The sequence below is a fragment of the Fundulus heteroclitus genome, chromosome 3, assembly GCF_011125445.2.
Source record: "Fundulus heteroclitus isolate FHET01 chromosome 3, MU-UCD_Fhet_4.1, whole genome shotgun sequence".
Lineage (NCBI taxonomy): Eukaryota > Metazoa > Chordata > Actinopteri > Cyprinodontiformes > Fundulidae > Fundulus > Fundulus heteroclitus.
In genome coordinates this window covers 7,529,938-7,550,131 of record NC_046363.1, presented here as the reverse complement: position 1 = coordinate 7,550,131, position 20,194 = coordinate 7,529,938, and the positions used below count along the sequence as shown (strand labels likewise).

The following is a 20,194-nucleotide window of genomic DNA, read 5'->3' as shown; positions in this document are numbered from 1 at the left end:
TGAGGAAGTGTGACTCTGGAACAAGTGTATTTTTATTATCTATTATCACCCCCCCCCCCCCCCCCCCAAAAAAAAAAAAAAACAATAATAATAATAAAAAAGGCACCAACAACAAACAAAAACAAAACAAATGGACAATCATCAGGCTAAATGGCTAAGTAACTAGAGGGGAACGAGAGTGATTGCGGATCACAAGAAGTTCACGACGCCGCGGCTACGGTGCCCGGGGAGGAACAAACGTTATCTTCAAACAAAAGCGCGAAACGCTTTCACCTCCCCAGTCAGTCCGTGCGGATCTCGGCGAAGCGCAGGAGAGAGGGGGGGGGTGGGAAGGGAAGAGCGAGGCAGGGAGCGACAGGGAGAGGCAGGGAGGGAGGGTGTGTACGCGCGTTGGTGTGTGTGTATGAGAGAGAGAGAGAGAGAGACCGAGAGAGAGAGAGAGAGAGAGCGTGTGTGTGTCTGTCTGTGGATGCGTGAGTGTGTGTGTGAGGAGAGAAAGTCAGAGTCGGAGCCAGAGAGACCAGAAAGATAAAGGAAAAGACAGACGGAACGATAGACTTGTGCGTTTTTAAAAAAAAAAAAAAGTGCCGGTGCGCCCTTCTTCTTTTGCCTTCTCCAGCTTTTTTTCCCCTCCAGCTGACAAAAAAAACAACAACAAAACAAAACAAAAACACCCCCTCCGACCCCTCCACATTTCGACTGCTTGGATGAAGCAAAACCTATCGATCTGTCAGTACTACACCTGGATTCCCTGAGCCGCCGCGCAGCAGGCATGTCCCGAAGGAAGCAGAGCAACCCCAGGCAGATCAAACGTAAGTTTCCTCTTTTGCTCTTGTTACATAGCATCTGTGGCGGTGTTACGACTTTTGCGGAACGGTGAGCTAAAAGCTGATCCCGGAGCTCCCAACTAACCACCGCCGCCGCGGCGCGTCCTGCCATACGTCCCGGCGCTTCGCTCATCCATCCGCGCTGCGATCATCTCCGCTATTAATTACGCGGCGGGTCATGGAGCTCAATCTGACGCCATATTCCTGGCTGGGGGGAAAAAAAATAAAACTTTCTGCAAAGTTGCAGGGAAACTGACATATTTTTCTTGACACTTTATAGTCGCGTTTATCCAAAAGTGTGAGCGAGCGCATCACTTTTGGCTGAGTCCTGCAATAAAGCGCTTTAATTAGCAGTAAATCTGAATTATAGGCCTAAAAGAGCGATGCTGCCTTGCGAGACTAACTTGAAAAGCCAATTTTCTTGTTTTCCTACACCGCTATAAAGTGCGTATGTTTGCTTCACACACTCTTACACACACACACAGGCTGCACACACTTGTGTTTTCCATCCTCCTTTACAGTTTTCAGCCCCCCCCCCCCCCCCCCCCCCCCCTACCATGCACACCATCTGGCAGGTGTGTGTACACGAATGCATGCAGCATGCCGTGTAAACGCTTGGAGAAGCTGTCAAAAGCTGTGGAATTTGCGGCATTTTTTTTTTAAATCCACGTGAATGTGTTGTAAAAAGAAATGTTGGGCCCAGCTATTACAGATTATACGCTTTCTTAAAATTGTTTTCAAAAAAGGGGATAAAATCCCCTTTTTCATAATTGTATTCAAGTTTTTTTTGTTGTTGCTTTTTTTTTTCTAGAAAATGAATAAATATAAGTGACTTCCAGCATCACATGGCCTGCATAAATTAAAAAAAGTGTGTCATGTGAGCAAGTTGATCAGTTCATTTATTTATTACAGCTTCGAAACAAGTTTAAAGACTTATTGGGATTTTGTGCCGCTTGTATATCAGCCATAAATCTCTAAATGTTGTAAACACACCGTTTTAGCTGTGGTCAGACAGTGTGTGTGTGTGTGTGTGTGTGTTTGCTGTGTGTGTGCTCAGTGTGACAACTGGATGCAGGGTATGAAGGAGGCTGAAAAAAGGCAGATTGTGTGCTGTTTCTAAAAATGTGACGAGCATTGTGACGGTCTATTCTTGAAGGAATCAAGTTTTATCAAAGAAAGACGAAGGAAAAGGTTTTGGTGAGCACATGTAGGTGTGTTTGTTTGTGTGTGTACGTGTGTGAGTGTTTGTGTTTGCATACATGATGGAGTGTGCCTGCTGATGCAATAGAGATGCTTGTATATATATATATATATATATATATATATATATATATATATATATATATATATATATATATATATATATATATATAAATATATAAACAATATATTTAGAATGTACACTTTTGTTTTATATTTTGGATTATTATTTTTTTTTTTGAACAGCTTAAGGAATAGGTTATGTTCATTGTTTGACATTTTATGGACTCTATTTATTCAATAAGTAAATTTTATTAAATTTTTTTTTTTAACTTTCTCTTCTAACCCTCTTATTAGCTTTATCCATTATCCAGTGCAAAGACTAACAAGAGAAGCAAGGACTCTTAATTCATGTGTTTATCAGCATCCACCACGAAGCCAAACAATCTGTGACGTGATAGGCCCTCTCGCTCTTCAGACCAATCCCGTTGTCGCCTCCAAATTCTTGTGCTGCGGTGCGAAAAGGAAATCTAGCGCTCGTTGTTCCGCTTTCGTCACTTTGACCTGGCCTTTTTGCGAATTAGCATGTCGTGTGCAGGATCTTGTTTATGTGTAGCCGGTGTGCGGCCGGATAATCAAGCAGTACTTGGAGGCAGAAAGGTCACGAGGAGCCTGGATCCTCGTTCCCGCCCCGGGAACCCCCCGGAAAAAAAAAAGAGAAGAAGAAGAAAAAAGAAAAAGAAAGGCAGAGGAGGCAACACGCAGAAAGTCAGCACAGACAGTCATTCTAAAGGACAAAAAGGTTGTTGGGCGCAGTCCTCCCCCTCACCCCCCACCCACTCTATTTCTCCCACCCTCCTGCATACATTGGACCGTTATCTAAAATTGTGATTTATGCAGTATTTTAATATTTTGCTTATTCTTTCCCCTTGGGTGCTCTCGGAGCGGCGATAAAAAGGCGATGCTGAAAGAGCACCATTAATTTGCTCCGATGACTGAAGAGATAAGGCCAGATAATGGGAAAGATAAGCAGAGAAGATATACCATCAGAGACCCGATTATTACCATTAAAATTCCAGCCCAGCAATCTGCAGCTGGCTGATAATTCCTTCTCCGTTTCCACCACTTTGGATGATAAGGCAAAAAATAGTCACTCAGTGCTCCTTGATTAGACTGCCTGGATATCCCGATAATACAGTGATAAATTATGTATTTTCCTCCTTGTTTTTTTTTTTCTCTCTCTGAAATGTTTCATCTGATTTTTATATATATTTACTTCTAAATGTATATTCCCCCGCCCCCCCCCCTCTCTGGGTGCCCTCCCTCTGTTGTTTTTCAAGGAAAGAAAGGGGAGAGAAAAAAAACATTCACTTTTATTGTAATAAGAGTTTGATAGAAAGAGGAGATAGCGGTGGAGGTGTTTTGTGTGGGAGCACATATCAATGTTATCAGCTCATCTCCCCGGGCCAGCTGCTGGCTGCTGTTGTTTTTAGCCTTATCACCCTGTGCCAATATGCCAATAAATTGCCCAGATTGTTAGTCATTTCAAACGCGGGGGGCGGGGGCTTGGACAGAGGTAGGGGGGGGGGGGGGGGGGAGTTAGGATTCAGGAGAAATTGACAGGAATGATGAAAATATCGCTGATGCTCGGCAGAGTGCGATTAGCTGATGTAATATGATGGGCGAATTCCACCAATCTCCCTCTATCCCCTCTTTACCCCCCTCGCTCCTCCCCTTAGCCCCCCACCCCCACCACCCCCTCACCCCCACCCACCCGCCTTCGCCTCAGCTTTTGGTGGAGTCCATACCTCCACTCACTGTGAGAGGGGGGAACATTCTGATGCTTAATAGGAAGGGGAGATACGAGCAGGCTGAATTGAAACCAGGAGCCCCGGAGTAATTTTTCTGTAAAATTGCCCCCCAAAGTTTCACATTGAAAAAGGGGAGGTGGGCATCTGGATGATGTAGGGGGACCGTGCCTCCGCCAGTGTTTATGGCAACATATTGAAACACCCCCCCTCGGAGGCCACGCGCCGACATCTGATGTCAAATGTGCTTATTAAACTGACTTAGTGCTCTTCCCCTTTTACTGTTGTCTTCACTTTATGGACCATCTGAGAATTCATGTTGCGTCCTCCGGCTCTTTTACCCGGCACTGTGGAAAATGAAGCACCACACTGTGGCGAATACTGTAAGTTTATACGGCGCCCGAGTGGCCAGTGCACAGGTGCCCACAGCTTACTGCTATGTCATATTGTTAAAATGCCTAATCTCGCCTTTTGTAGCGCCGCTGTGTGCCGTAAGCCAGGGCTGATATGAGGCCCTCATGGTAATTAAAAACGTCATGCTTTCATAGCACAAGCAAAAAGGTACGCTGCTAAAATCATTTCAATTATTTATTTTTTTACATTGGTAATGATGTTACCGATCATTTTTTTTTTATTTTTTTTTCATAGATAAAGGAAGACATTGAATAAATCACTGTTAAACTTAGTAGTCGTTTTCAGCTGCTTATTTCATTGAATATTATAATTTTTTTTATAGAGCAACACAACAAGCTGATATCGATTGGTTACACAGGAAATTTATCTGAATAAAATTTTATCAAATTAAAGAAGATTCTACCTAGATGCAGATACAATTTGGTCCCTTTCTAAAATCTTCTTCAATTTGAGTAATTTGAAGAAGAGAGAAATTTGCTGTTTAGCCAGTCGGGCTATCTGCTCAGATAGCGTCTGCAGTCAGCTGCTTTACAGACAGCTGTCAGAACCCGCAGCTTTAAAACACTTACCTTAGTAAATGATGGGCGGCCTTCTGTCAGTTTGCACACCGCGGCTTTATGTTCTGTTGCACCTCCAGTATGTTTTCTATTCTTTTTGTGAATTTGTCTGTCTTTCAAACAAGGGAGAAATATTGCAGCCAGCTGACTAGAAGTGTGCAGCTACAAGTCGGGGAGGGGCCATGTTGTTCCGCACAACTCAGCTGGAGAAAAGTGTAGTCACTACGGCTTTTGCTCATCTCGTACAAAGGGATTAAAAAGATAGGAATGGAAGATTTTAGTGCTTTAGGAACCACAGGTTATTAAACTCTTGGTATTCCTTGATACCAGAGATCAGATCATGCCCAAAGGAAACTGCTATTTTCTTTTACAATTTTTGCAAACCAAACAAAAGTGTCACATATCACTAACTGAGCTTTATAGATTCTGTATTTAATGTGAGGTCATAATTACTACAGAGATTTGAGACATGTAAGATGTATCGATATTGAAGAGCTGATCTTGCAGAGCAGAAACCAGCATCAGCACGGTGTGATTTAATAACTTGTCAAACATACAGATAAGTTAACTGGGAAAATCTTGAAATTTCAGTCTGGCAAAGTAAGGAATTTTGCTGAATTAAATAAATACGTTAACAAATATCTGGCTGCTGTCACATTGAGTAAAGCTCCAAGGAGGAAAACATTCAGTTTAATTTTTATTTTGTATTTTTTTTGCTTTTCACCAACTGCTAACCTTCTTTGGATGTGGTGACCTTTTAGCTAGCTTTTAACGTTTCGTGTACGTAACCGTGAAAAAAAAAAAAAACACAACAAAGTACCCCCCCCCCCCCCCCCCCCATTCAGTCACTGTGAACCTGAACCACAGCAGAACGGGGCGCTCCGCTCCAGCTTAATGTCTGCTTTTTATCACAGCAACCATTTTTTCCATCTCCGCTCCACAGTTAATCTCTCCAACTCCTTAGCATACGGCCACTTTATGTAACGTCAGCATACTGTTTATCATATCAGGTGACATTTCTATCTTGGAGGGGCATTTATCAGAGGCAGATTACACTAGTAAGGGATAAGGGGAGTGTTTACAGAATTGACTGCCAACATCCTGTATCTGAATGTGTGTGTGTGTGTGTTTGTGCTTGCTTGAGTATACATCGGTGCGTGCACAACCAGCATGCGGTGATGTGATTTAGCAGAGCCGTCGGAGCTGTTAGCTTGATGTGCTTTATGCGTGTGTGTGTGTGTGTGTGTGTTTTTTTTCTCGCTTTGACTTCTCGTTCGCGTTGCCTCCAACTTAGCTCGGCTTTGCTTCCGCGCGCCGTGCTACGCGGGGAAAGCTGCGCGAGCCGTACACGCCGAATGCCACCCTTGGCCCGCCCGAACGCTGGCAGCTCAAGCAGTCAGATGTTTTGGGGGTGTAGAAATCAAAAAAGAATGTTTGCATGCCAGCTTCCCTGTATATTTAAGGGTCCTCCTTTCATTCGGGTGACAATCACGCCGCGTCTCTCTCGTGTTTCTCCCGTTGATTTCTGTCAGGAGAAGAATGGTTGTTGAATGCCAACTTTCCCTCAAACATCTGTTCCCTGCCAATAACAGCTTGTGCCGTTGCCTCGTCTTAGCTGAAGGATCCCCAATTGCCTCCTCACTTTTGACACAAAACAACAATGCAGATGAATGTCATCTCCTTTCATTGTTGTTGTCCCTTTATTTTGTGTCTAAACCAGAACTGTTTCTTGTATAAAGTCTTTTGTGTTTCCCTTGCTGTGATTGGTCCTCATATTAAAGGCTCTAACGCTATAGGGGGGGGAGGATTGGATGGCAGCTGCTGCTTCCTTTCTGCTCAAGGCAGCGTTGCCTTCGCCGAGCCGAGGCCGATACACCGTCAGAGCCTAACGTTGCCCTCGCTGTCGCTGGAGTCTGCGCTGTCAGGGCAGCGGTGGGAGATGTGGGCAGGGTTGCTGCAAAGGTGGAGGTCACTTCCTCTGCCGGCTTCCTCTTTATCTTCCTCTTTCCTGAATTCCACCGCTATTATTCCAATAACCGCTGGTTCAGACTGCTGCCATTGTGTTTTTATTTTTATTCGGGGTGCTGGATCTGGTCATCACTCTGGATCAAATGTTGATTTTAGGAATTTTAGGCATAACTAAAAGCCTGTACTGCAGCTAGGACTAGGTGGGTTAGCTATATGAAGCTATGCCAAAGTTCTTAAAAACCACAGGAAGTTTAGGTCATATTGTCCCCATGGTTTAATGTTATTTTAATGAAATCCCAGAGAATGTATAGCCATGCACCCCCCCCCCCACACACACACACACCCCACCCCACCCAGCCTCACCCACCCTACCCTACACTTCCTGGTTGCTGCACACTGTTAATCAGCTGCCCAATGAAAGCTACTATGTTGTGGAAATATTTCCAGTTGCAAAAAGTACAGTGAAAACCCTCCAGTTATTTCTGTTTATAAAACTATAACTATCTTTTTTTTTATTTAGGAAAAATAAAACTAATAAGATCATATTGCAGAATTTTGTTTCTAAATATCTGTTAGTAGCTACAACCTAGTCTTTTCACTCAATATTTTCAAAACAATCAAATCCCATGCCTGCACACCCTCACCCGCCAAAGTTGTATATCTGCTTTTTAATTTTTCACAATTCGTTCCTTAATGGTATTCCTCCCAGTTTGTTGGGATTTTACATCAGCGATGCCCACTGAGCCCCGGGAAACAATTGACTTTCAGCCCGCTTTAAGTTAATAGCCTTGTCTCTTCCTCGTTCGGATCAATATTGGTATTAATTAATCAGCATTATCAGGGGCAGGATCTAGTTCCATTTGTTGTTACATCAGCAAAATATCAATAGAGAAAGTGGACTCCCTGATCGTCATGGCAACTTCATCTCTCAGGTCAAAGAGAGTTTATCTTATCTTGCTGTTGAGAGTGGCAAACTGCTCAGAAATCTAGTTTAGACTCAAAGATCATTGATTTAAGCTTTTTCTCTAAACCCCACCTTGTTGTTTTGGCAGAGAAAGGGGACGCCCCCCCCCCCCCCCCCCCCCCGCCCCCCAAAAAAAGCAGCATTCTAATCGGAGCCGAGATGTGAGATTTAAATATTGATGGCTAAAGGCCATTACAGCAAAGAGGGCCGCTGGTCTTGCTGTTGTTCAAGTACGTCCTTTTAAGACCCAGACAAAGCTTTGATTATCAGATGTGTCACCACAGAGTATGTCTGTATAGCTGACAGTGTGGGACTGCAGGGATCAGTTTCCTGCCGCCACAAGCTCAGAATGTTAACACAGCGCTCTGCACATCCTGGCATTTCTACAGACCTCTGCATGTGCACGGAGACTATGGCATCGCACTTAGAAGCGTTCTAATTGAGCTGAAAGGATTTATTGGAATGACTGATTTGTGCAATATGAGCTTTTACCAGTTTTAATGGTTTCTTAAATATGAGAATACCGTAAATACGACATAAATATTTATATATGAAGCTTTCATATATAACGTCATTTTCCAAAAAATAAAAAAAATAAATTCAGGGGGTCAGAGTCCAAGGTGGAACATAACAATAAATAGCATATAAGACCTGGAGGAAAGTAGTGCAAAACATGGATTAATGAGCAACACATATTTCCCTCTATGTACCACTGAACAGTATGTGCTTTTGAGAATTAGCACTGAATTGTTTTCTGGTTTTTAAAAGCATTAAAAATCTTTCAAATTAAAAAGAAAAGAAAAAAACACATACCACAATGCTGCTCTGGGGTACAATATAAGAGTAAGCATCTTTCGCTATTTTCCCTCCAGTTGTTGCAGGTTGTGCCTGTAACTGCGTTTTTCCATACCAGAAAGGCAAAAATATTCTTAAACTGACCTCCTTTTTTTGTGCAGGACACACAGAGTTGATTATAAATTTCCTGGAGCCAGGCCCTATATATTGCAGAGCAAAGTGGCTGGTTCTCATGGGAAGTTAGGCCTGGTGTGAACTATGCAGGTGTAGTGGCAGGCCTGGGTGCTGGGTTATACCTCACCGTACTGCCGATTGCTCCTCTGGGTTGGAGCAGAGAGCACGGGTACTGCCTGTTTTCCCCTTTTTTTTATTTTTTTTTCCTCGTCTTTTTTTGCCTCCGGGACACAATTGCCTCATTTAACATTCTCTATTTGGCCTCTGCCAAGAGGGGAAATAGCCAGGGTGAGTGAGAGAGGTCGCCACACATCATGAATTCTTCTTTCATTTAACTTGCACGGTCCCTTTTCACCTTGGTGATGCGCGTGGATCAGGAATGAAGATATTGCTCAATTACGGGGATTTCTGAGGTGGCTCCTGAGGTATTGCGGTTATTTTTTTTTTTTTTTTTGTGCCAGACAGAGGTTCTGATGTATCATGGATATGGATATTGAGTTCACCGCATCCGCGCGATGCTTTGACATCCTCGCAGCCCAGAAGAGAAACAGATCTGCGCGAGCGAAAGGAAGCTCGCCTTCATGTTTGCAAAATAAAGTCCAGGGGTGGAAATGTGTCAGTTTCCCTCCACGGGCTTATAAATAACTCGTGTGTCTCTATTCAGACCCCTTTTTTGTTTCTATCAATCGAATTAGCTACAGATGATCAAAACATTTTCATGGAATCTGTCAAAGCTGATATTAGGGTTTTGACTGAATCTTGGATGAGAGGAACGAGAGGGGCGATGCTCAGAAAGATGACTCACAGCTTGCAGCAGGCATTGTCGCATTGCATTCCTAGCACTGTACGATGTAAATACCGTCCGATGTTGGGTTCGACTTGGCTTTTGTGTAAATAGTCTTTCAAGAAAGGTGACTGCCATGGTGATTCTAAAAAAAAAAAAGGTCAGGGTTGGAATAATGGAAGAGAAGATTCAGAGGACGGCGCTTTTTGGAGCTGGATCACGGCTGGCACTTCCAGAGAGTGATGGCCTAATAGCTGTTCAGTCTAAATCTCTGGCTTGGCAGGAATTACCGAGGATGTATTTGTGGGGGCGCGCGGTTGAGACGCAGAAGTTTGCGGCGAGGTTTGAAAAACGCACCCGGCGTTGCGGTTCAGGGATAGTTGGCAGCCGAGGATTAAGTAACAAGCCTTTCACTTCAATTTGTTCATCAGCGTTTTCCGCCAGACAAACGCCACAAAAACGCACGCCATCTTAAAGGTTCGCCGGAAAATCCCTAATGACAGAGCTTTGTACACAGATAAACAATTTATGTCAAACGCGTTGGAAATTGTAAAAGCAAACTCCAAAAAAAAAAAAACGCGTTAATGCTTTAAAGAGGCTGCGTTTAGATTTGCACCAGTGCAAAGCTGGTAAAGCTGTTGACAGCACAGCTTACCCCCGCGATGCGATCAGAGGCCCGTATCTGCCTGCGTGTGATTAGCGAGCGGGCGCGGGCGACGCGAAAACATACAAACCCAGGTGATACTCAAGTGGAAACGGGTTGACGATGATTGATTATATTTATTGCAAATTGTACAAATCGGTTTAGATCGAGTGAGCGCACCGCCGGGCGGCGACAAAAGCGGCGGACGTGTTGCGGAGAGCACGTCTCCTTCTTTTGATTGTCTTAAAGCGAGCTTTGTGAAGTGACACAGTAAACACCGGGAGAGAAATGCAGCTGCTATTATTTCACATTCAGCCCATTTCCTTTGTGTCGTGTGCGCGGTGCACGCGCGTCTCTCTGTGTGTGTTTGTATTTCAGAGAATGCTTATCTGGTAATTACTAAAAACTGTTGACACTGAGCAAGTGCTGTAGCCAACTAAAATGCCTTTTTGTCTTATGATATCAGATTGGATTTTTATCTGAGGTTCATGCAATCGTGCATCCCTGAAAAGCAAAGATAACCGCCTCAAAACTCCTTATTTTCCAGCATGAGTGTAGAATTAAGAGGCTCATTTAAAAAAAAAAAAAAAAAAAGACTCATTACATCTGCTGTTCATTGCTTTGCTCAAATACAGAAAACATATATAATTTTTTTTCTCTCTGTGGTTAAGTCTTAGGATGTGTCTGTGAATCTTTGAGCTATACGATTGACCATAATCAAGTTTTTTTTAAGCTTCAGAAACAGGATAACAACTGGGTCAGATGATAAGCCTTGGCAAAAGAGGAGGAGGGGGGGGGGGCTCCTGTGATAGACGAGGAGAAAATCTGATTGATTGATGTCGGCTGGCTTTGCCACCATCACAAGCCGGTTGACAGCTAGTTTGGGATCAGATGATTTTGCTCTTAAGATTGGGGTTGAGGGGAAGCTAGGCAAATATGAAGGACACAAAGGTCAATGGCTTCCCTCCTCCTCTCTGTATCTATCTCCCCCTCGCAATAGCTTGCTCTGACAAACTCTAATATGTTGCTAAGCTTTGTGGCGGCAGGACACATGGTCATAGTTTGTACTGTAATATCCTATAGCCGTAATCTCACGAGGCAATGATTGAAAGTGCTGGAAGAACAGGGCGCTTGCCGGGACCCGTTGACATCATCAGTTGCGGCGGACTGGCACATGTCTGCCGACTTGTTTGAACTGTGTTTTCCCCCCGGGACCGAGTAAGTTAAACAACAGCTTCGACTCAAAGGGAATCTGTTATTGTAAGCGGGATCTGATAAGACGCTGCCATATTATGAGTTTGTGTAGCAAAGAGGGGTAAAAATGGAATCTCCAGCGAGTGTGGTTTGGGCAAAAAGAAGACGAAAGTGGAACTGTGACAGAGAGTGATTGGAGGCGTATTGTAAATAAACACCCAAGTCTTCTGCGGCTCACTCGTGGTGTCTTTAGAAAGATGTTCCATGTTAGATTTCAGCTGTTACTGGTGCTACAGGGCCTGCTCCCGAGTTGACCCTCTTCGGCTAAATAACTGTGTTGCCAGGGTTAAATTAAACCAAAGTAAACTCCTGCAAGACGCTCATTTTCTCTCTCCTTGGGCAGAACAAGCTGTAATATTTCCACTGGTTGCCATTTTGTTCCTTTAACCAGTGTTTAGATTTGGTAACACAAGGCCTTGCTACAAGGGGTGTAACAATGGATCTGGCTCACAAGACAAGATGGTGCACAAAATGATGTTTTTTTTTGTGTTTTCACAAATAGACTAAAGGTTTAATGAATGTCAAAGACCTGTCATTACCCTTGTTACATTTAATGAGCTACAATATTTAAGATTTGGACTTAAAGATGATTCGTTACAACCCACCCTGGACTGAGATTTGCACAGTATGACAGCCTTAAGGGGGAAAAAAACATTAGTTTTATTGTATTTGAACAAAAACTACAACAAAAAAGGGCATACAATCTTGTATTTGCTTTTATTCAGAGCACAAATGCTGCACTTGCTTCTGCTGGGAAAACAATAATCTCACATATGATTTGACAAAGAAATAATAATGTTATCTTTCTCATTGATTTGCCATTTTGATTGTTAACTTAATCAAAAATGTAATATAAACACCTGCTAAATTTTAAATGTGTCTACTGTAGTTTTAATTTTTTGTTTGAGTAAAGCAGGCATAGCCAGCTGACATTAGTTGGTTAGTTAGTCAGGTTACCTGCTCCGTAAGCCATTTTGGAAGCGGCTGTGTAATAGACAATTCCTCTTGGGGCGTGCCAAATGTGTTTCAACATGCTACCGTACTGAGAGTTTCCACCATGACTGTTTATGTTTTCACATTCTTTTATAAACAACAGATATTTTTTTACATTTTTTTTTAAGCCAGAAAATTTTCTTTCAGCCATTTTACTCATCGCGTGCAGCAACAGGTGTGAGTGGAGTGGTGCTTTGTTCCTCTGCTACGCTCCAGCCATACAGACTCTGGTGTCTCAGTAAAATGGCTATAAATTATGTTAGCGGTATTATGGACGATTTTAGCAGATTTGAAGCTGTAATTCTTCAAAACCTCTAAATTTTGGTCACCGGTAGACAGTCCATGCCAAAAGAAATTTTAGCTTTTTAGCAGCAGCCACACCAGTAGTAAGGACAGAAGTTTTTTTTAGCCATTCACTGTATTCTCACACTGCTGTTTGTCCAGATCTCCTAACTTTGCCTGCAAGATTAATTTACATGGTATTTCCGCATTCACAAACACACTAGAATTCATCTTGTAATGCCCTGGCTTCAACCGTTTGTGTCCGAACCACAAACGGTTCGGGCCAATCACGTTGCAGTATTGTGGTTTAAGGCGGTGCATACCAGCTGTGACAAAAGCAAGAGCCCACAGCTGAACCAAAGTAAACATGGCAGCGCATGAAAGTCAGTAATTGCCTTGACTAGCTTACCTTGTTGTGGTTTCGCATGACGGTGCTGCATTCGTTTTAATTTGATACCGTGATTTACTAAAACCTGCCTTTGGTAGGCGGGCACTTGGTGTCGCTTCACCCAATCAGCATGGAGAGTTCCGCTCCTTCCTGGAGCAGTCCCAGATTGATAGTGTACAGAACAGACAGTGCTACACATTCTCAGTCTAGCTGGCCAGGTTAGATCTCTTCTACCAAGAACTCAGGATGCTTCCACATCAACGATGTAAAGGTGGTCAAGGCCTTCAATTCGTTTTTGTAAGTGAAATCTTTCCACAGAGCAGAGATACTTAAAAACAGCTTACTTGTTCACTTCAAAATAAAAGTCTTCCACACAATTGCAACACTTTTTAAGTCTCAGGCTCATAATAAGAGGTTACGACAGACACATTCACATGCTGACAGCAACTGGATAGCGCTTCAACAGACAGGCCTACCTTTAATGAGAGAAGTCAAGCTGTTTTGATATCGCGAGATTTCACGAAATTAGGCTTGCTACGAATATATGGCATGAACAACACGGCATCCTGAGTGATGTCTGATGTTAAATAGGCTTTCCTTTGAGGGTCCGTCCCTAACAGACATGTCCATTAGCTTTGTCTGGGAGCTGCTTCAAAGATCAAGGTCTCACTTGTAATGAAGTGGAAATGCAAATGCAAGTCAATTTCAACTATTGTGCATCGCTTGTTTTAATCAAGTTTTCACTAAAAGAAACGTAGCCTCCATTCAGAGCCTCCAACCAAACAATAAAAAAAAAGGATAATCCGGAGACAATTCCCATCCGAATGGAACCGGACATCATTTAGGGGAAGAGACAACAACTCTTTGTTTGTTTGAAGTGGTTGATATGACAACCTCCTTGTCAAAGACTCTGGGCGAATAAAAGGGATTTGTAATTACCATAATTATCTCTTATATGTTTTCACCTAATGATGTCCATTAAATGCCCGGGACTTCATTATAGTCCGCTTCACTGTAGGTTGGCATGCCCTCATAATACGGCATGTTACATTACACAGAGCACAAGTAATGAACTTCTTTCATCAAAGATGTTTATCGCGCGGCACTTCTAGGGGGAAAAAAAGCCAATGTGCTCCAGCTTTTTGTTACAGCTGGATTATAACAATTCTCATAGTTCCCACTTATCTTTCACATTTCCTCCACATGTGATATCAACCCAATTGGCTTCATGTCTAAACAGGACGGCTCCCTAATCTAGACCGCTGTTCGTTTCATGTAAAACATCTCATTTTGTGGCTTAGGCTGGTGGCGGGCCTTATCGTTACGTAACTCGCTGCCCTCGACGTGATTTTTCTTTGTGGCAATTTATTTAAATTCCCCCATGTTTATATATTTTCTGTCTCCTTTCATTCCCAGTGATTGCCTTTGCCTAAGTTCAAAGACTCATCTTGGAGACTTTCGGTAACTCTGCAGATATGAACTGGCAACGGGGGGGAGGAGGGAAAGCGGAGCTGTTTTGTTGGCGAGCAGAGGAAGGAGGAGTTGTAGCGCGTGTCCGTCTGTGACTGGAGGCGTTAATCTAGAGGCTGAACTAACCCCCATCTGAGGGACAGATATAGCCCCTCTTTAAACCGGCCTCACCTCAGCAGGTACAGCGTTTGGCGGATCTTGGCCGCATAAACGCGTGCCGTTCTGCTCCCGCTCTAAGGCCCTCAGTCCTTGCATGTGGCTTCGCTCCTGTGGACGCTTTGGTCTTTGTCTGTCACCTATCAGCCTATCAGCAGTGTCTCTGAAGCCCTGTTGTATAATGCACCATTTATGGCTTTGTGGAGGAGAGATGGCGGCCGGGCGGCGCAATGGCTCCAGGCCTTTCCCTTCAGTGAGTGGATTAACGGCAGCCTGCTTTAGCGCTCTCGACCGCGGTGTGAAATCGGCCCTGCTTCGGCGCCGGCGATCAGGCCGCCTTTCTCTCTCTCTCTCTCTCTCTCTCTCGTTCCCTCTCCTTTCCATCTCTCTGTCTCCTCACCTCATGCAAAGCCTCTCCCAGCCATCTGTGAAATGTGGAAACTCTGTGTCTAAGTTGAGTTCAGATCCCATCCCCTCCGTCAAGCTGAGGCCAGCAAGCAAATGGGCAGGCAGTCGGCAGAGGGGCTTTGGGGAGGAGGAGGAGGAGGATAGGAGGAAGAAGGAGAGAGATGATGAGACGGAGGAGGAGGAGGAGGGTCGTGGTGGTGGTGGTGGTGGGGAGGGATCAGCTCACTGATGTCGTGCCGCGTGTGCAGGAACCCTGCCTGTTCTCCGCGGGCGAGTTGGAGGAGGGTCCAGGCCTGGGTGCCGGCCGAGAGATCTCTGGTTCCTGCTTGCAGGTCCAAATCCCCCTCTCTGTGTGTGTCTGTGCGGAGGCGAGGCGGTGGCACAGCTCCCCTGAGCCCCTGCCCAGTCCTTTGAAGATAAGATGGTGATACAGACTCCCTTTTGGTACGAAGCTAACCGACGGTCTTTGTGCGACACACATGCCTGTCTCCGCTGGAGCCTGCAGCTGAAACACCTATGCTCTTTCCTGAAACGAATCGGCTTCATGGCCTCTGGTCAAATTAGATTATGAATGGGGGGACAAAATTCTAGATCATATGTTTAGGATATTCCGAGGTTTTTTTTCTCCACCATTTCATGCTGATAGCGTGGAGTTGTGCTATGGCTGATTCTCTATTTCCATTCGATTTCCCTCCGCTGAGAAGAATCACTTTTAGAAACTCTTCATTTGCACCCACTACTGACTTACTTCCCCCCCCCCCTCCGCCCTAATTTTCCATGGCAACTAGTTGTCATCTTAACTCGGCCGATTCCTCCACTATCTCCCCTCTATTGCTCTTAATCATGACAGTTTTTCAAAACATCTTTCCCCTTCGCATTTATAACCATATTTTGCAGCACTCATGGGCCAATTCTCCCACTTCTGGCTCTCCACAACAGCTTTTCAAAAAGCGCGTCCGTGGTAATCAGGCTTTTGAATCATGAAGTCAACATTCCCCCTTCTTTCTTTTCCTGCTATCCCGGGGCTTTGGGGGGGGGGGGGGGGTTCAGATCTGTGCATAATGTCTGGTGATTGCGCGGCATTATGGTGGTTTGGAAAGCCGAGCTTGAGGTCCAGCCACGCATCCTCTTTCCATAGACAATGTGGATCTGTGTGTGTCCCTCTGAGCTCATCAGGGATGGGGCGTTGATTGCTTTTTGATACCCCTCCAATGTGGATGAGGTCCTGCATACATCAACTAATTAGAATGTACTTAGAGCATTTGTATGTGACAGACCCCACACTTCTCATCAGATCCTCAGCCCAAGTGCACTAACCACACTCACCAAAGGCTGCACCAAATTCAAAGGGAAACGTCTCAGCGCTGGGGCTCAGATGTGATGGTTGGGGTGTGTGGGATGGGAGATGATGTAGGGGGAAAGGCGCAAAACTAAAAGAGAAAAGAGAATGTATAAATAACAAAAGTAATGCACACTGCCTTGAAGAGATGTTTGCCTACCTTACATAGTTGATTTATTATTATTTTTTTGCTTTAACTAGATGGGGTTTTTTTTTACCTGCAATTTCACACATCATGCCTTGGCCTAATTACTGGCTGACCTGAAGAATAATACAATCTCTCAAAGAGGAACTGTCTTGACAACCTGACGTAGGCTAAAAGGTCTGAAAACGAAACATGTCTTGCCACGATCCAAAAAATTTTAAGAAAAGCTTAGAAACATAGTCATTAATGTCTAGTAAGAGTTATAAAGCCATTTTTAAGGTATTAGGACCCCTGTGAACAATAATGGCAGCCATTATCCACACATAGAGAAAAAAAGAAAACAGTGATGAAGCGTCTCAGGAACCAAAACTACTCCGAGAACACAACAAAGATTCATCCAGGAGTTCATCAATGAACCCAGAACGACATTTAAAGAATTGCAGACCGCAGAGGCCTTAGTGAAGGTCAGTGTTTATAATTAAAAAAGAAGGAAAAAATTGAAAAACAGCATTTGTAGGACAGTTCAAAAACCAAAAACACTTCTAAGCAAAAAGAACACATAGGTCTTTTGTTTCCCAATACCTTTAGGAAAGGATTCTGTAAACTGATGAGACAGAAGTGCAACTTTTTAGAAGGTGTGCGTCCACTCAGATCCAAACTAATGCAGCATTTCAGAAAAAGAAGATCACACCGACAGTCAATCATGGCGGTGGCAGTGTGATGGTTTCAGACTGCGTTGGAACCATGAATTCTGCTTTCAAGCAGGAGATCATAAAGGAGAATGTCTGGTCTTTCAGGTTGTGATCTTAAATTCGAGCAAAGTCATCTCATGCATTAGCACAATGACCCAAAGCACACAGCAACTCCGCCTTTGAATGGCTCTAAAAAGGGAAGGTTTTGGAGTTACCTTGTCAAAGTATGGATTTAAAACCTATTGAGATTCTGTGAAATGACCTAAAACAGCCCAACAGAGGTAAAAAAAAGGGTAAAAAGAGGAACATGAGGGTAAATTAATGAGGAATCAGACCAAAGCATTACAGTTTCACTTTATAAAAAATCAAAACTGAGTGACTTCAGTATAAGAAGGAAGTACTGAGAAGCATGATATGTCCTGTTTAATAGGGCCTGGTTGGTTTGGGTAGTTTTTTCCCCTTAAATACACTCTGCTGTGTACTTGAAGTCTCTATGAATGCTAAAAAAAATGTAGTCAGTCTAGGTGCTGTGTATTTATATATATATATATATATATATATATATATATATATATATATATATATATATATATATATATATATATATATATATATATATATATATGTATATTTATATATATATATATATATATGTGTGTGTGTGTATATATCCTGCCCCCAGCATACTACACAAATGGCTGAATGGGGTGGAGTGGAAATGTATAGGGAGCAGATAGCGCTTTAAATATTTGGGTTTTAAGGCCAACTCATATAAGGAAAATGTTATTTGCGATTCAGTGCAACCCCAGAGTTCTCTTTCTCGCTGTGCCAGACCCTGTCACCGCTGGAAGTCTCTGGAACCCTTAAATGGATGTCTTAGCATTGGGGAGGTTGTGGCCACTAATTATGCTGCTTAAATGGATGTCGACCATTAATGCTTGTACGTTTATGAGGTTGTGGAAAATCAGAGGATATTCCTGCTACTTAACAGATTTCTCATTTTGCAGGACGTTTCAGGAAGCCTTCATAAGTCAACCCACAGGACCTAATTTCTGTTCCCTTGCCTTGCAAAGGCACACGCACAGTCTCACTGAATGCCCTAGCCTCATGCTATGAGCTGTAGAAGGCATCGGGGTGTTGCTATATATTTCATAAAGGCATTCTATTACACCCCTGTGGCTCGTAGGTAACAGCCCACTGTGGTCTGGTCCCCAGGCAGCAGAGAATAAAGTGTAGGACATGGCACTGGAACAGAAATCTAACTGCAGTTTCCACAGCTAATCTTGACTTACATCTTAATTCCAATAAAGAGTTATATATATTTTTTTCAAAGCATAAGCCAAGCAACAACACTCCACTCTGTTTTTTTTTTTTTCAGCAGGTATGCTTTATTCAATATCATTTCAGATAAGAGGCGTAATCCTGTGGAGGAGGAGGGCACAGTGATGTATATTGACCAGCGCAATGATAGCGACGCAGCGCATGGCTGCGACGTGAAAGTAGTAAATAACGATTGGTGTCATCGGCTCAATCAGGCGGTGAGGATTATGGAATACTGTCCTTATTGTTGTCAGCTTCCAACTTTATCGGGGGTAGTTGGAATATTTGAATGCATCGTGAGTGAGGACAGGACAGATATGGAGTCTTAGAACATGGCAACCAAAAACTTTGGCATATTTCACTTTCGTTTCATGTAACGTGATTTCAACAGAGCATCACAAAGTGGTGCATTATTCTAACGTGGCTAATGTTTCAGGGTTTTTTTTTAGGAGTGAAAATCTGAAAAGAGCTGTGTGCGTTTATATATCCAGCCCCCGTTACTGGCATCCCATGGAACCATAGACTCCGCCAATAATAAAAAAAAAACTCGAGACCAGGTATAGATCTTGCTGGAAACTGACGCTGACAGATGCAAATATCGAATTCTCTGAACAGATTGATTAGAGATGCACTTTTGTCATGAAGGTATTCAGCCAGTCAAATAAGCTCAAACAAGAAGATGGGCGCCTTGATGTGCATTATTTTCTCCCGTCTATTCTGCTGATGCTATGGTAAAATGCATCCATTTATTTATTCTTTTAATCACACAATCAGCTCTGAAGCCTCAGCAATACAGTATGGCGGACTATCTACCCTGTTCCCGGCATAGTATTCTTATGCATTGAAAATATTTAATTCGATAAGGCTCCTATTAGACAGAAAGCGATGCCGCAGAGGGACAATATTTCCACACAGGAGAAACAAATTCTGCTGCTAACAATATTTATTTAAGTTCTTAAGGCCAAAGGAGGCTCTCATTTGGTGCATGTCATTTAATCTCTCTCATATTTTGGAGAAGAAAAACATATGAACAATGTAATATATTGATAAAGAATCCACATGGTATTGCAGGAGTATAAGCTGCACTCCCTCTCCTCAGACGGGATTGTTGCAAAGTGCTGGAGCTCCAGCAGTGAGCCAGGTCACTCGGGTCGGTACGGCGCCGCTACAGTCTCACCTTTCAGAGTGACTTCCATCAGTGGAGAGCATCCCTCTTTTTGCCCCTCACATGCTTCACTTCATCAGGGTTTCTTTTATCTTCTCTGGCCAGGCCCATGACCCCTGAGCACTGATAGTCCAACGCAGGCTGCCAGAGAGCATTACCGGGGCCATTGTGGAGACTCAGACAGAACCTAACAAGGTTAAGTTTTCTCTTCCGTTAGATCTCAAGTTTGTGCTGGTGTGCCGCTCACCGACCTGCGTTTCTAGCGCTTCCTCTATTGTTTGCGCAAAACAGTGGAGGTTTTTAGCGAAGCGTGAAAGGACTTGAAGGCTGACCGATTCAGAGAAGGCATTTGTACGGTGGAGGAAATGAAAATTCATATTTGAAGCATGTTTTTATTTAAATATATATACACAGGGTGTGCTGAAGGTTCAGTAGAGGTTCTTTCATC

General features: G+C 43.4%; 1 protein-coding gene across 1 annotated transcript in view; it reads left to right on the top strand.

Annotated features, from left to right (window-relative positions):
* Nucleotides 1-396: 396 nt before the first annotated feature.
* zfpm2a (zinc finger protein, FOG family member 2a) overlaps nt 397-20,194 on the top strand; it is a 158,346-nt gene continuing 138,548 nt past the window's right edge. Inside the window, 1 exon segment of the mRNA XM_012872986.3 lies at nt 397-812. Coding sequence (XP_012728440.2) covers nt 773-812 — 40 coding nt within the window. The 5' untranslated portion in view covers nt 397-772.